This window comes from Neolamprologus brichardi, chromosome 22, assembly GCF_056152115.1.
Source record: "Neolamprologus brichardi isolate AB-2024 chromosome 22, ASM5615211v1, whole genome shotgun sequence".
NCBI classification, from domain to species: Eukaryota; Metazoa; Chordata; class Actinopteri; order Cichliformes; family Cichlidae; genus Neolamprologus; species Neolamprologus brichardi.
The window spans coordinates 2,560,817-2,574,559 of record NC_142124.1 but is presented as its reverse complement, the minus strand read 5'-3'; the positions used below and the strand labels follow the sequence as shown (position 1 = coordinate 2,574,559).

At 40.3% G+C, this 13,743-nt stretch overlaps 1 protein-coding gene across 4 annotated transcripts in view; it reads left to right on the top strand.

The window, feature by feature from the left end:
* col14a1b (collagen, type XIV, alpha 1b) overlaps nucleotides 1-13,743 on the top strand; it is a 191,182-nt gene that overhangs the window by 138,623 nt on the left and 38,816 nt on the right. For all 4 annotated transcript variants that reach the window (XM_087834563.1, XM_087834562.1, XM_087834561.1 and 1 more), the window contains 5 exons: nucleotides 5,989-6,128; nucleotides 9,200-9,323; nucleotides 12,160-12,303; nucleotides 12,460-12,624; nucleotides 12,759-12,797. In XM_087834563.1, the coding sequence (XP_087690689.1) occupies nucleotides 5,989-6,128; nucleotides 9,200-9,323; nucleotides 12,160-12,303; nucleotides 12,460-12,624; nucleotides 12,759-12,797 (612 nt within the window). The remainder of the gene's footprint in view (nucleotides 1-5,988; nucleotides 6,129-9,199; nucleotides 9,324-12,159; nucleotides 12,304-12,459; nucleotides 12,625-12,758; nucleotides 12,798-13,743) is intronic.

Sequence of the window (13,743 nt, the reverse complement as noted above, 5' to 3'; positions counted from 1 at the left end):
CATTTTCTCTAATATCAAAGTCTCACACTCAGTCTTTCTCTCATTTCAGTTTGATTGTTGACAAACTGAACGGTTTGTATTACAGTCTAGTCCAACTTAACTGAATCAACCATCTGGTACAATTATAGCTATTCTGAACTATGCAGTTTATGAAAACTATGCAGCCCCTTCAGCAACTGAAGAATTTGAAAGTAAATTAAAACAAAATATAATTTTACATTAAATCAAAAAGTTTTAAACTTAATTAAAATAAAACATGTCTTAAATTAAAATAAGTAAACTGTCACATTTGGACAGTGAAGGAATGTCAGGATTCTTGCTCAGAAAAAGGATCAACATGCTCTGAAGTCAGAGCACAAAAACCTTTTTTGTAACAAAATATAGATTTCTGCTGTCCCTGTATCCATACATTAGTAGCAAACAAAATATCACCATGCTACACAGTATCCATTTTTCCCCCACCCCTATTACACAGAACATTCACGTTTATTATTATATTTACAGAGACAGTTTTTGTCGTATTATTTTATTTTGTTGTATTTATCCGCGACACCTTAAAGGCCGGTCCGTGAAGATAGTGTCTGACATGAAACCGGCCCGTGGCCGCTGTGATATGTGACACACTGTCTGAGATTTGCACGATGACGTTTTCTTTATTAACAGGACTGAAGTCCAGGCACTAACGTTTTGTACAATTCACTTGATAAGTGGAGGAAAATGGGTGGATAGACTGTACTGTAGTATTTTACGTGTAGACTGCACCACGATTGGACGAAGCCTGGGTGAGTCTGGAAAGTGAAGCCAGAGGCTGTAAGAGGCTTTTCGGGGACCTGGTGTGTTTCAGCTGCGTGCCCACAGACTTCACTCAAAATCCTCTCAGTTCACAATAATTCAGCTTTTAGGTGCTGCGATTGTCAGCGTCACTTCTCTCCACCTGTCAGATCCACAAAGTGCTGCACAAGCCAGTTACATTATCCCACAGCAAAGACGATGGTTTTGTAACCTGGTAACAAGAGTTTGAGATGATAAGTTCATGAGCTCTTTCCTCATCTGACAGCCATAGTTACCAGTCAGCTGTATTTATTTCTTATTTAATCTTATATTAATCTTACAATGTGGAGAATGGATGTTTATAAGGCAGAATCTTCATTCGCTGCACTTATTATGAGATTTCTCATTTAAGTTAAATATAATATCTGACACGAGCTTTAAATAGACTGCCAGATACATTCAGGGCGAGCGTTAAATGATGCACTTAATCTTCAATTTAAGGCCAACTGTTGCCTTTTTCACTCGGTGCTTTATTTGTTTCCTCGTGTGGACGACATTGAATCGTTGTACACTCCACTGGAGCGCCGTCAGAATAATGCCGTCGCGTGAATGTGAACGACTGTCAAAGATGTAATGAAGAATATTCTTAACGAGTCTAAATGATGACTGCAATTAACGCAGAACTGCAGCTTCAACGCAGACACAAGACACTGGAGCCATTACAGCTAAAGAATTATAAAGTACGACATAATCAGCCAGAGGAATTCAGTGTGCGGATAGCTTTGAGCGTTAGTAAGGGACGCTTCATTTTACCGCAGATCGCCGTCATCCTCACAATGTGAGAGTGTCTCAGGTTTTATCCTCAGATCATCTTTGCTGTGACAGAAAACATGTATATCAATGACAGGAAATATAAAGCAAATCTGCAGCTACAAGCTGAAACCAATAAAAAATAAATGCATAAATACTTCCGTTCATTTTTAAAGTATAATTTTTTGATAGACGTCCTGTGAAGTATTTTTTGGGGGCAGAGTTTGATCCGTATGCCCACCGATCAAATGTCACTCGTTAAAGACGCAAATCTGCAGCAAATTTCTAATGAGATCAGCTTCAGTGACATGTCAGGCTGAGAGTCTCAGACTTTCTCTCGATGTCACAGACAGTCAACATGCAGACAAGCTCACTGCACTAGAGAAGGAAGTAGGTCTCCTATTGGCTGCTTTCTGGGGTTCACGTAGAGCTGGGCGATAGAACGATAACGAGATGTATTGCGAAATAACTTTTTCTCGATAGAAAAGTTAAACTATTGCGATAGACCTCATCTCTCTTGTCCTCTTAAAAAAAAGAAAGAAGAAGAAGAAGAATAGCCAATCCAAATTAAGTAGCGCAGAGCCGAATCAATCACAGCCACAGCGTCACGTCACGTCACAAGTGCCAAGCCGCACATGTGTAATTGTTTGGGAAGCAGACAGCCGCCGTGCCGCCCGGGTAACGGAGGAAATGAGTGTGCCGACTAGAGAAAGATCAACCGAGAGCGTGAGCGAAGGTTACCGAAGAGAAAACAGATGATGGTTCCACCGCCGGAGAGATTGTCGGACAGAAGAGCCACAGAAGTTCTGTAGTGTGAAGGTATTTCGGCTATTTCAAGTCTGACAAAAACAGAGTAGCGCGCTGTAAATTGTGCTGAAAGCAGGTCTGGAAATACAATAAAGCGGTGCATGCTCAATCTCTGACTGGAAGCGCTAATTCGTCATTCGGCTTTTGTCAGACTAAAGTAACTGTTAAACTGTTTGAAAAGCTAAGCTATACAACAAGGAGAGATTGAGGATTTCCTTTTAGTTCTCAGTTTATTTGATATTGACAAAAGTTAGTCAATTTTGTTCTTCTGTAAAACAAACTAAGATTGATTTTTAGAATTAATATTTTGTTTCTAAGTGGAATTGACAGTTTAGTCTGTTTTGTTTGTTCTGTTTTGAAACTTAAACGCTTTAGCGGCTGCCTTTTGTGTAGTTTTCAATATTTGCCTTTATTTATCTGAAAAAGTCTCATGTTCCTTAAGTACATCTGCCCTGTTGAACTTATTATGGGAAAAAAATATTTAAATCAAAACAAGCTGCTGATTATTTCACATTTTACTTGTGAGCAACGGCACATTTAAATCTTACAAATATAGTTATTTGGCTTATATCGTGATATATATCACAATATATATCACGATATATATCGTTATCGCCTGAAATGAAAAAAAAACAAATATCGTGATATGAAAAAATCTCATATCACCTAGCTCTAGGTTCATCTAACTAAACCCAACCTTACCTTGTTACAAACTCATCCTCACGCTGGCCGGGCAGGAGAATGAGAGCTGGACAAATAACAACACACACAGTAACATGTGACACACAGTGTGTCTGATTCAGTGTAATTATAAACCAAGTCTTGGATCTGTTACAGCGGTTCTCATTCTTCTCACGCCCGTCACCACAGAATCACCAGCTTCACTTTCAAACTGCCACAAAAGGTTTCAGAAGAAAAAAAAACACTAACAGGTGAAGTGAATGAGTCTTATCTGTTATCAGTTATGTAGCATGTGCAGCAGGTTAGTGTAAGGACAGACGTGGGAACAAGTGAAGAGTGTTGAGAAGATGTAAGGAGGAGCTGAAGAGCATCGAAAATGAGACAGTTTGTAAATCAGAAACCAGTCGTGGACCTCTGCATCCACAAAAGACCCACTGATGTCCCTTCATTCCTGAATAAACCAGATTAATCAATCCAGAGAGACCCAAACACGAACATCGACAGCAGCACGAGCTCGCTGCTTTATCTTACCATTAACAAGCGCTCTCCACGGGACGGAGCAGAACTGCAGTAGTAAGAATGCACCAGCATAAAATCACTCTGCTTTCAAGACACATTCATTGAACAAAAACAAAGAAGGATGCTGTTTACGTGCTGTCGGCATCAGCGAGGAACAAATAAGGACATTTACACACAATGAAGATTTGTGGTGATTTAGAGAGAAACAGACGATCTGGACCGAGTCAGAAAGAATCCACTGACAACTAAACTAAACTAAAGCAATAAACCTTTCGGCCGTCCTGCACATAATGTGGAAATGTGCTTTCTGCATAAATCTTATTTGTGATGATCCAGAAAATTCAGAGAAACGATCACAGAGATCAACACATTAAATAATTCTCGCTGACGAGGAGAACAGTGGGTGTTTCCTCCTCACATGCTTGATTACAGTTTCCTCTACAGCCCTTGCAGCAGGTACACGCTGCTGCAGCAGGAGTTAAACTTCTGCCTTAGGAAACACTTCCACATGTCCCAAATATGGGATTCATAAAGTATTTGTTATCTCATCATCGTCTCATTTCAGTTTCTTCATCACTAGATGTGCTCTAGTTTTATAAAGAGTATCATCATCTGGTCCCTGCTCAACCCTGAATAGGATAAAAGATGAAGAAGAGTTCAGTTTCTCCACATTTGATAAATTGTCTTTGAATTACTGCTAATATTCCAGTTGCATTTGATGATGTTTAATTTGTTCATCTGTGGGTGGAGTCAAAATGCTGTAGTTCTGTACAGTGTTATGCCACAAGGGGGCGCTACACTGACAACAGAAAACAGAAAAAACAAAATCGATACTGTAAAATGTGCGTGTACTCATACTCGTAAAAGTTAACCGATACCATGAACCGATGCTAACTTATTTCATTAATCAGAGGGTGGCTTGTAATTTCTGTTGTAGTTTTTTAGATTGGCCACTAGGGGGACATCCCGCGCTAAACAGGCACAGGGTTAGGCGAGTGAGACTGGCAGCTCCAGATAAAAAAAGAGAAACTGGAGGCTGCTGTAGCTAGGCTAAACAAAATGTCAGCAGTGTGGAACAGCCAACTTTAACTCAGGTTTTGGAAAAGCGATGAAAAATGTCAAGAGAAAATCCACGGGCAGTTAAAATAACAGAGGCTCGACTCATTTTATTGCTCTGGATGACCAGCCAATGCCGGTCGTGGAAAACATAGGATTCTTCTCAGCATACTCGAGCTGCGATATGAAATTGGACACTCTGCTATAATTTAAAAGTTTATTTTATTCTCAAACCTAATTTGTATTTATTTTATTCCAAACAGAAGTGTTTATTTATTATTCTGAAAGCTCGAGACAGTGCCAATAGTTCAGTGATATTTTGTTAAATTACAATGTGGAGACTCTGCAATAATTTAACAGAAGTGCTTATTTTTCACTTGAAATTTTTTTGTGGTCATTTTTATTAAGATTTAATTTTTTATTGGCAGAGAATAAAATAAAACCTGTCTTCCAATTAATTGTATTTGTGTGTGTGTGTGTGTGTGTGTGTGTGTGTGTGTGTGTGTGTGTGGTAGAAGTATCGGTTTTTGTACTCTGTATCGGCAAATACTCAGATCCAAGTATCGGTATCGTATCGGTTTGAAAAAATTGGTATCGTTGCATCCCTAATAATACCAGCATAAAACTGTAAAAGTTCAACATAAAGCTTTAAATCTCTCCTGCTTTCAGCTGCTCTGCAACCAGCCGCAGTTTTGACAGCAGTGAACCAAAGTGTCCTTACAAAGAGCGGGTGAATAATTCTAACAATCAACTTAGAAAATATTATATTGGAACAAAATAACAATTTCAGTTTCACTCAGTCTGTATTCAGACTTCAGAACAAAGTCCGTTTGATTCCTCCTGAGATGTGTTTATTAAATGTTTGCAATAAACAAAGAGTCGAATGCTGGATTGAAGCGTCTGCAGATCAATGCGGCACCGGCTGACCCTTAAATAGGGTTTGATTAGAGGAGAGAAGGAAGTGATTGGAATGACTTTGGAAGAGCAGCAGAAGCAGCTCTGTGTTTTGCATTTAATGTGTTTCAATCGTTTACAAGTCGAAAGCTCTTTGAGTGCAATTAATCACAGGATTGCTTCACTCACAAGCTGCTTTTATTCATCGGTTTTCAAAACGAAGCCGGTTTGTTTATTTGCACGGCAATAAAGCGAACAAATGAAAGCAAGTGGATAAATATATGTTTTTAATGATAAATTATCCTTCAAAGTAAGTAAAAGAAAGCCAATCAAAAATGATATACAGCAGACTGACAACCTTTTTACTTATTCCCATTTGAAGTGTTGCCTCTGTGAGTCAACCAGTTGCTGTTGTTATGTTTACTTCATGTTCTCTGTCTCCTCGTTCAGTCTGTAAAGCTGCCAAAGCAGACTTGGTCTTCCTGGTTGACGGTTCCTGGAGTATCGGAGATGAAAACTTCCTGAAGATCATCCGTTTCCTGTATAGCACCAGCGGAGCTCTGGACCGGATCGGCCCGGAAGGCACACAGGTACCACCGAGGGCGACGTGTTAGCCTTTAGCGAGCAGCTCTCTGAGAGCTTTGGCGTGTGTTGCTCTCCATGCTGTGACTGACAGGTTATTGACAGACACGCCACAGAAACACCAGAAAAACAATGACTTGATGGAAAAATGTGCACTTTGCCTGAGGCACAGCAGGCTCCTCGTCCTCACTGTGGATGATGGAGGTTTGCAGCGCGCTGCTTTGGCAGCACAATGAAAGAGATCATCAGTGGCGGTGTCAGCACTGGCTGTGGGCGGGGCCATCTACAGCCCACTGCACATACCACACCTGTTTTATCAGTGTGTGAAGACCAGCGTCACACTGTCATACAAACCATGCGTCGTGTTGTTTTACGTGGATAAATATAGTTTTATTATTCACATATTAATTAACCAAAGTGTTGTCGCCTGGAATGACGCTGCAGCGGTGTGACTGCGAGCCAGCGAGGGTCATCGTTTGCTGGCTGATGAATCTGAAATCATAGAATAGAATAGAATTCAACTTTATTGTCATTGCACATGTCACAACAACGAAATGCAGTTTGCAGAAAGTGCTTTAGCAAAAATATAGATATATTATAAAAATGTGTCTATTATTGGTATGAAGGTATGTTATGAATATGCTATAAGTTTGTACAGGCTGTGAACAGGATATAAATATGAGAACTATACAGAAATATGAACTATACAAGTTCTAACAGTTGTAGAAATATAATTATTACTGTACAGAGTGAGATATGTGGCTTCTGCAGAGGTTCTGTACTGGTGGTTCAGTCCGTGTTATTATTGTGTGTATGAGGGTCCAGTTGTCCAGTTGTTTGTTTTTGTCCATTGTGTGTGTGTGTAGGTGGTTGTGGGTGTGTTTAGTCCATGAGTTTAACGTGGGTCAGAGGTCAGGAGGCAGAGGAGTCTGACAGCTGTAGGGAAGAATCGTCTCAGCAGGCTTGAGGTCAGGTGACTGTTCGTACGTCAGAGAGCTGTTACATAAACTTATCCAACAATTATCCAAGTAAGCTCACACAACGTGGAGACGGCTGCTCGTGTTGTTTGTTTCCTTGAATTTTGAGTAAACTGCAGTGACCCCAGCAAAGCTGCTTCCCTCTCCATCACTGCTCCTCCTCCACCCCCCACACATGCAGGGACCGTCCTCTCATCTGTCTCACGAAGAAACCACAGCTGGATTCACCATCGTCACATTTACAGTCACCAAATGTGACAATGGTGAATCCATTGGTTTAATACCCATCTTTATAGTCTCAGCAGTTTTATTATTATTATTATTATTACTGTCGGCCTGTGTAAGACGTGATTGTCTGTAGCTGTTAATGTGGAGACGTTTGTTCTAACGAAACCGTTTCACTCACGATGTCGCTGCATATTTAAATCGGCCTGTTTATGTTTGCCAACACTACCACTGATACATCACAGCTGATCATATGAAAGCCACCACTTCAAAATCCTCTTTGTGGACAGACTTAAAGACCGCGCTCCATGAATTTTCTTCTCACCAGATCACATTTGATTTTTCATATCTTCACTATTGTGGGACGTGACAGAAACGAGTGAGTCTACCACGTGCACAGAGCAGCCTCCTCGGTAATTAAATTGTAAAAAATCTTTAAACTCAAAGATCTGATATCTCGTGGTTGTTTCTGTGGCCTCACTCGGTCCTCTTCATCTAAACGAGTTTCCCCGTCAGCTGTAGGAGCGTCTGATGCACTGCAGATGCAAAGAAAAGGGAAACTTTCCAGGACAAACTAGAGAAAGAGAACAAACTGTTTACATACAGCAAGCTTCTCCCAGTTGAGCTAAACCTCTTTTTCACTCCTGTGTTCAGACTCTCGCTGTAGCCAATCAGCGCCAAGTTTCCTCTAAGCTGCTCTCATTTCGATTTTTTGTTATTTACAAATAAAGACTGTTCCTGAGTGGTCTCCCAGGTGGCCACAGCCCACTTCACTCATGAAACAGCTCATTCCCACGCTGTGTTACAGCTGCTCACGTGTCACAGCGCCATCAAGTATCGGCTCAGTTTGTCTGAGCTTTAGAGAACATCGTACATACTGTCTTTAAATGCTGTGATATACTGTAGAACAAGCGTATATGTGACAAAGTAAACAAAGCGTTCCAGGTGGAAGAAAACAACAAAACAGAAGGTAAATATAAACGTCAGCATGATTTTATGAAGCAGTCTAAACTAAGAGAGCTGTGGCTCTTTCTGAACAACAACCTGGATATCGATCAAAGTAGCTGAAAGAATCAAATCTGCCCTAAAGAGGGTGAAACAGGCTCTCAGCAGCAGCTCAAACACACAGCTCAACCAGACTGATCCACTGGTACTGGCCAAGTGCTTGCTGAGTGCTCCACCCAGCTCACTGTTTCCACAGCAAGAAGGGAAGTAGCTAAGGCAGCAGCACACAGCCACCCACAGCAGGCCACAAGTGCTGCGTTCAAGCCAGGAACAGATGGAGGAACACAAACGTTTTGATCTGAAGTTCAAACAAACAAAAAATAATTGCTTAAAAATATAAACTGTGGGGTTAATGTACCTCACTGCTTTAAATGATTCCATCTAACACAGCCTGACTCTGTGCCCACTGCAGGCTTATCATCCTGTATTATCTTATACTTTATTATTGAAAACAGAAATCTATCCTCCATTTTTCATAGTTTTTAAATATAATAATTCTTAAAGACCTGTCCAGTGATAAACTGATTCATTAGGAATCATTTTGACAGGAGCATCGAGGCTCTCGTTGCAGCGGTGTAACCCTCCTCTGTCTCCATCATCATCCTTCTCTGCTCTTTGTGGTCGTTACAGTCGCTCTGTACCTGCCAACATCACGTGTAGTGATGCTGAATGTTTCAAATAGAATCACGGTTGTATAAAAGTAACACAAACATGTTCACTTTCTAAATGATGAGTCTAAAAGGATTCAGTGAGATGAGCTTTTCTGTGACGATGCTTCTTCTCGTAGTCTCCTCCTAACCCTCGTCCCCTTCACCTAACAGTGGCCTACTTCCTCTTTTGTTTATTAGCTACGCTCATGTGTTTTGTGACAGGTGGCTATTGCCCAGTTCAGTGACGATGCCCGGACAGAGTTTAAGCTGAACTCCTACAGTGACAAGGAGGGTCTGCTGGACGCCATCAACAAGATCTCCTACAAAGGAGGAAACACTAAGACAGGTGAGGACGCGCACAGCGTGCAGGCTGCTGCTTTTCTGTGAAAGTGCGTATGAGTCACTGACGCTGCACGAGTGTGCTGGAGTCTCAGGATGACAGATGTTGGCGTGCGTGCTTGAAGCCGGTGCGATGCAGTGTACAAATGTATACAAGCTGTGCGACTGTGACAGATCAAATCCGTCTTTACCGCAGCAGATATAATCTCTAAATGTGAGAAAGACACCTGGTTGAGACAAATCCACAGTGTGACGTGCACACGCTCAAACACAACTCCCTCCTGACGTTATCAACACTCCTGAGCAGGAGGCGACCGCAAACAGAAAATTAAATCACTGTGGAAAAGTGTGTTGTCCTCTCGGCTCTGTGTCAACATGCGTGTGTGCAAGTCAAGCATGTTCATGCAGAGTCGTATTCATGACTGTGTGTGTGTGATGAGAGGACGTCTGTAGGGAAGCAGTGAGAGGTGTAGTCATTAATCGTGTTTACAAAGCAGCGCGGGCGGTTTCTCCTACAGGGATGAGACTGATAGATTTGTATCAGCGTCACTGGTGGGGAGGAATTCTCCCGCTGCTGATGTGTTGCTGGAAAACACGAATCCTCCGTTTCTCACAGGAAGCAACAGTTTCTGGGATCGCCGCGTTGCAATTAGCAATGTGCTTCCTGTTGTTTCCAGAGGCCTAGAAACATCTCTGATGTCTGGATGTATTAACGGCCGTGCAGCAGACAGGTGCACATGGATTTGTTAATGACTCAGTCAAGCTGTGGTTTAAGGTTTGGTTCTGAGTAAATATACAGAAAAAAGACAAAAGCAGCTCCGTAGATGAAAGTTAATAATCATTATTTGACTTTATGGGGTTTTTCCATTTATGCACTAAAGACATAAAGTGCACTAGTTCCAGTCCCAAAACCTCTTTCCTGATTCTTAACCCTTTAAAGCCGGTCAGAGCTGCACGCTCTGTTTTGCGTAACTATTTTTAAATCCTGGTAGCTCTGCAACCACGTGAGCTAGCACAATAATTGTTTTTTGCATATGAAACCGGAGGAGTTATACTTACATCTTATGCCATCAGCTTGTCCTCGGTCACAGTTTCCTTCCACATATAGTTTTGCAAAAACTGCATAAAAAGCACTTGCAGCAACAAAAACATAATATTCCAGAAACACGCTTTGCCGATCCGATCAGCTGTTTGTAACACTTCCTACGTCCATCAACATGAACTATCGCATGTCCGCCATGACCTGCCCGAAACCGGAAGTGACGTCATTTTCGCGGAAATGTAGTTTTTTACCATCAGGGCCTCATGAGCCTATACTGGTGTTTTTAAAAGTTATCTTTGACTTTATGACTTTCTGTGTGGTTTCTGGGATGCTTAGGACTCATATTGCACTGCTGGAAATAGTTTATTTTGATGCATATGCTGCTTTTTTGCAAATTTGCATTATAATATTTATTTTCGTTTTTCCTGCAGTGTATAAAAATTGGTGTATTTCAAAAATAAAACTATGAAGACACTCAAAATAAATTTCCTGTGGTGGGAAACTATTTTGTGCAACTTTTTTGTATTTACAGTTTTGAGGGATAAGCCTCTTAAATTTCTCTAACTAGAAATATATGTTAAAAAGACAAAAACAATTTTCAATTTTTTTGTAGTTTATTGCACTTTTTTGCAATTTATGTAATTACTATGCACTTAATGCAGACATATTATTAAAATTTAGGCTGTAATGGTTGTATTGATGTATAGCAACTTGAAATGCTCCCAAAAATGGCTCCACAGCATGTAAACATATAATATAAGCTCTGGCGCACTTGGTTCTATGGTAGGTCTTAAAGGGTTAAGCAACATGAAGACGCGGTGCCGGGAAACGTCATGACCAAACACCAAAGAAGAAGACACAAATCATGAAACAGCTTATAATGACAATATATAACATAAATAGCAATAATAATACTACTAAAAATATAGTCATCTTCATCACCGCTGTCATTGTCATCATCTGTCATCATGTTGATTTGTTAATTCTGCAAAATGAAATTTATATTAAATGAAACAAATATTAAGCAGTGGAAAAACCACATGAGGCTGTATGAGCACATTTCTAAGGCATGAAAAGAACAGAAACATTCAAATAAACATCTAAACATTAATATGTGACGGTAACTGTTGGTAGTAATGTGTAAAATCTGATCATAGTTGAAGAGTGTGAGTAAGTCGGGGGTCCCGGGTGTCTGGTGGGTGTCTGAGCCTGCAGCACAGTGTGTGTGTGTGTGTGGGGGGGGGGGGGGCAGCCTTAGATGTTGAGCTGGTCCTCCAGCTGCTGCAGAAACATGAATTCTCTTCACACATTCAGTGAAACTTGTGATGTGATTTCCCTGGTGGGACGCTGTGATGCAACACTCTCTGATGTGCATCAGCATGCATCAATAATCACGTCCTTTCATCACGGTTAATGCTACAGTTTGTACAAACCCTTAAGCTTCCTTTCTTTAATGTTTTTAACACTTAACACTGTAAACGGGGATCCTCTGAAGTTGGTGGTGTTGCAGGACTTTCTGACTTCCTCTCAGAATAACGTCTGCCACACCGGAGACTGCAGCTGAAAATTGATTAATTCTGATTTCCCATCACTGCCAAGTCCGCAGTGACAGACTTGCAGCTCCGCTAATGACTTTTTTAACCAGAACAGATGGTGTGAAGTCAAATCAGCATAATAAAACATCCTCTGGTAATAGACATGTTGTTTCAAATAACTCGTCTGCTGCTGAGAATACGAAGCTGAAAACTAAACGTAGAATATTTGGAGTTATTGGAGACGGTCGTTGTGTCTGCTCACTCAGGTCGAGCCATCCAGCACGTGAAGAAAAACATCTTCACAGAAGAGGCGGGAGCGAGGAGAGGAATCCCCAAAGTGCTCGTGGTGCTCACTGACGGTCGGTCTCAGGACGACGTCAACAAAGTCTCCAAAGAGATGCAGATGGAAGGTCAGTTGTTTCTGTGAAGCTCTGAAGAAGGCCTCGAGCTGCGGTCTGTGTTAATGAAAGGCCAAACTTTATCTGTCTTTAAAATGTGCAAGAGTCTGCGTTCATGTTGCTCCTCCAGTTTTGTTGGATCTTTCTCTCTCTGAATTCCCATCAAAGGTTACATCGTGTTTGCCATTGGCTTCGCTGATGCTGACTACGGGGAGCTGGTGAGCATCGCCAGTAAACCCAGTGACAGGCACGTCTTCTTTGTGGATGACCTGGACGCCTTCAAGAAGATTGAAGAGAAGCTGGTGACCTTTGTGTGTGAAGCTGCAACTGCCAGTGAGTCCCTGACCTGACGTTAGAGCTAAATGTAGTCCTGAAGAGATGCCTGCACTGGACATTAGAGAGTAAATTATACAACATGTGGTGCTTTTTAAATATTTGTCATCAAACTCACTTTTTGCCTTTCGCAGCGTGTCCGGCTGTACCGATGAGTGGCAGCACGATGCCAGGTAAGAGCTGGAGCGTTGCTGCAGCCAGCCTGCTGTGTCCATGTGTCCATGTCTCACGGTCTCAGTTATGAGCGCTTACAGAATAACTTCAAATAGGAAACAGAATATAAATCAAGTGTGAGCTGTGGTTTTAATGTGTTTGGATGAACACAATAATGTTAAACAAACAGTATGGAGAGCCAACACTGCCAACACATGTAAAAACAAATAATTTAAACAACTGAGAATGTTGTTCATCAAAATGTCATTAATCATCAACATATCATTCTTTTTATTATTATATTTAAATTTTCAGAATAAGCTGTTGCTGTTTTATTTCTTCTATATTTTTTCTTTTCATTTTTAATACATTTTAGTTATTTGTTTTATTTTAATAGCATAATTTACATATCCTCTTTTTGTGTTATGAATACATACAAAATGAAATTAAATGGTGTCTGTTTATCTGACATTTCATGAATAAATAGATTTCTATTGGTTTTTGCTGCATTTATATTCATTAAAAATGGACCAATACATTTGCTGAATATGAGTAAGGGCCAGTATTTAACAGATGGTGTTTACTGTTGACAGAGACATCTGTGGTATCACATCAATATCTTGCTGGGAGAATTGAAGCTCTGAAAGACAGAACAGGGCAGATATGTTTTATAATGAAGAGCTCTGACAAACAGCAACAACAGCTGAATAAAAGATATTAAACTATTTGTTATTCAAACATCATCATCAGCCCCAGATTTCACAGTTGGCACATGTTTGTATTATTTTATTTTATTTTATTTTATTTTATATTATTTTATTTTATATTATTTTATTTAATATTATATTATATTATTTTATTTAATATTATATTATTTTATATTATATTATATTATATTATATTATTGAGTCACTTTGTTATTTATTTTTAATAACTTTTTATTTTTGGCAGTTTTGGCCCTCTATA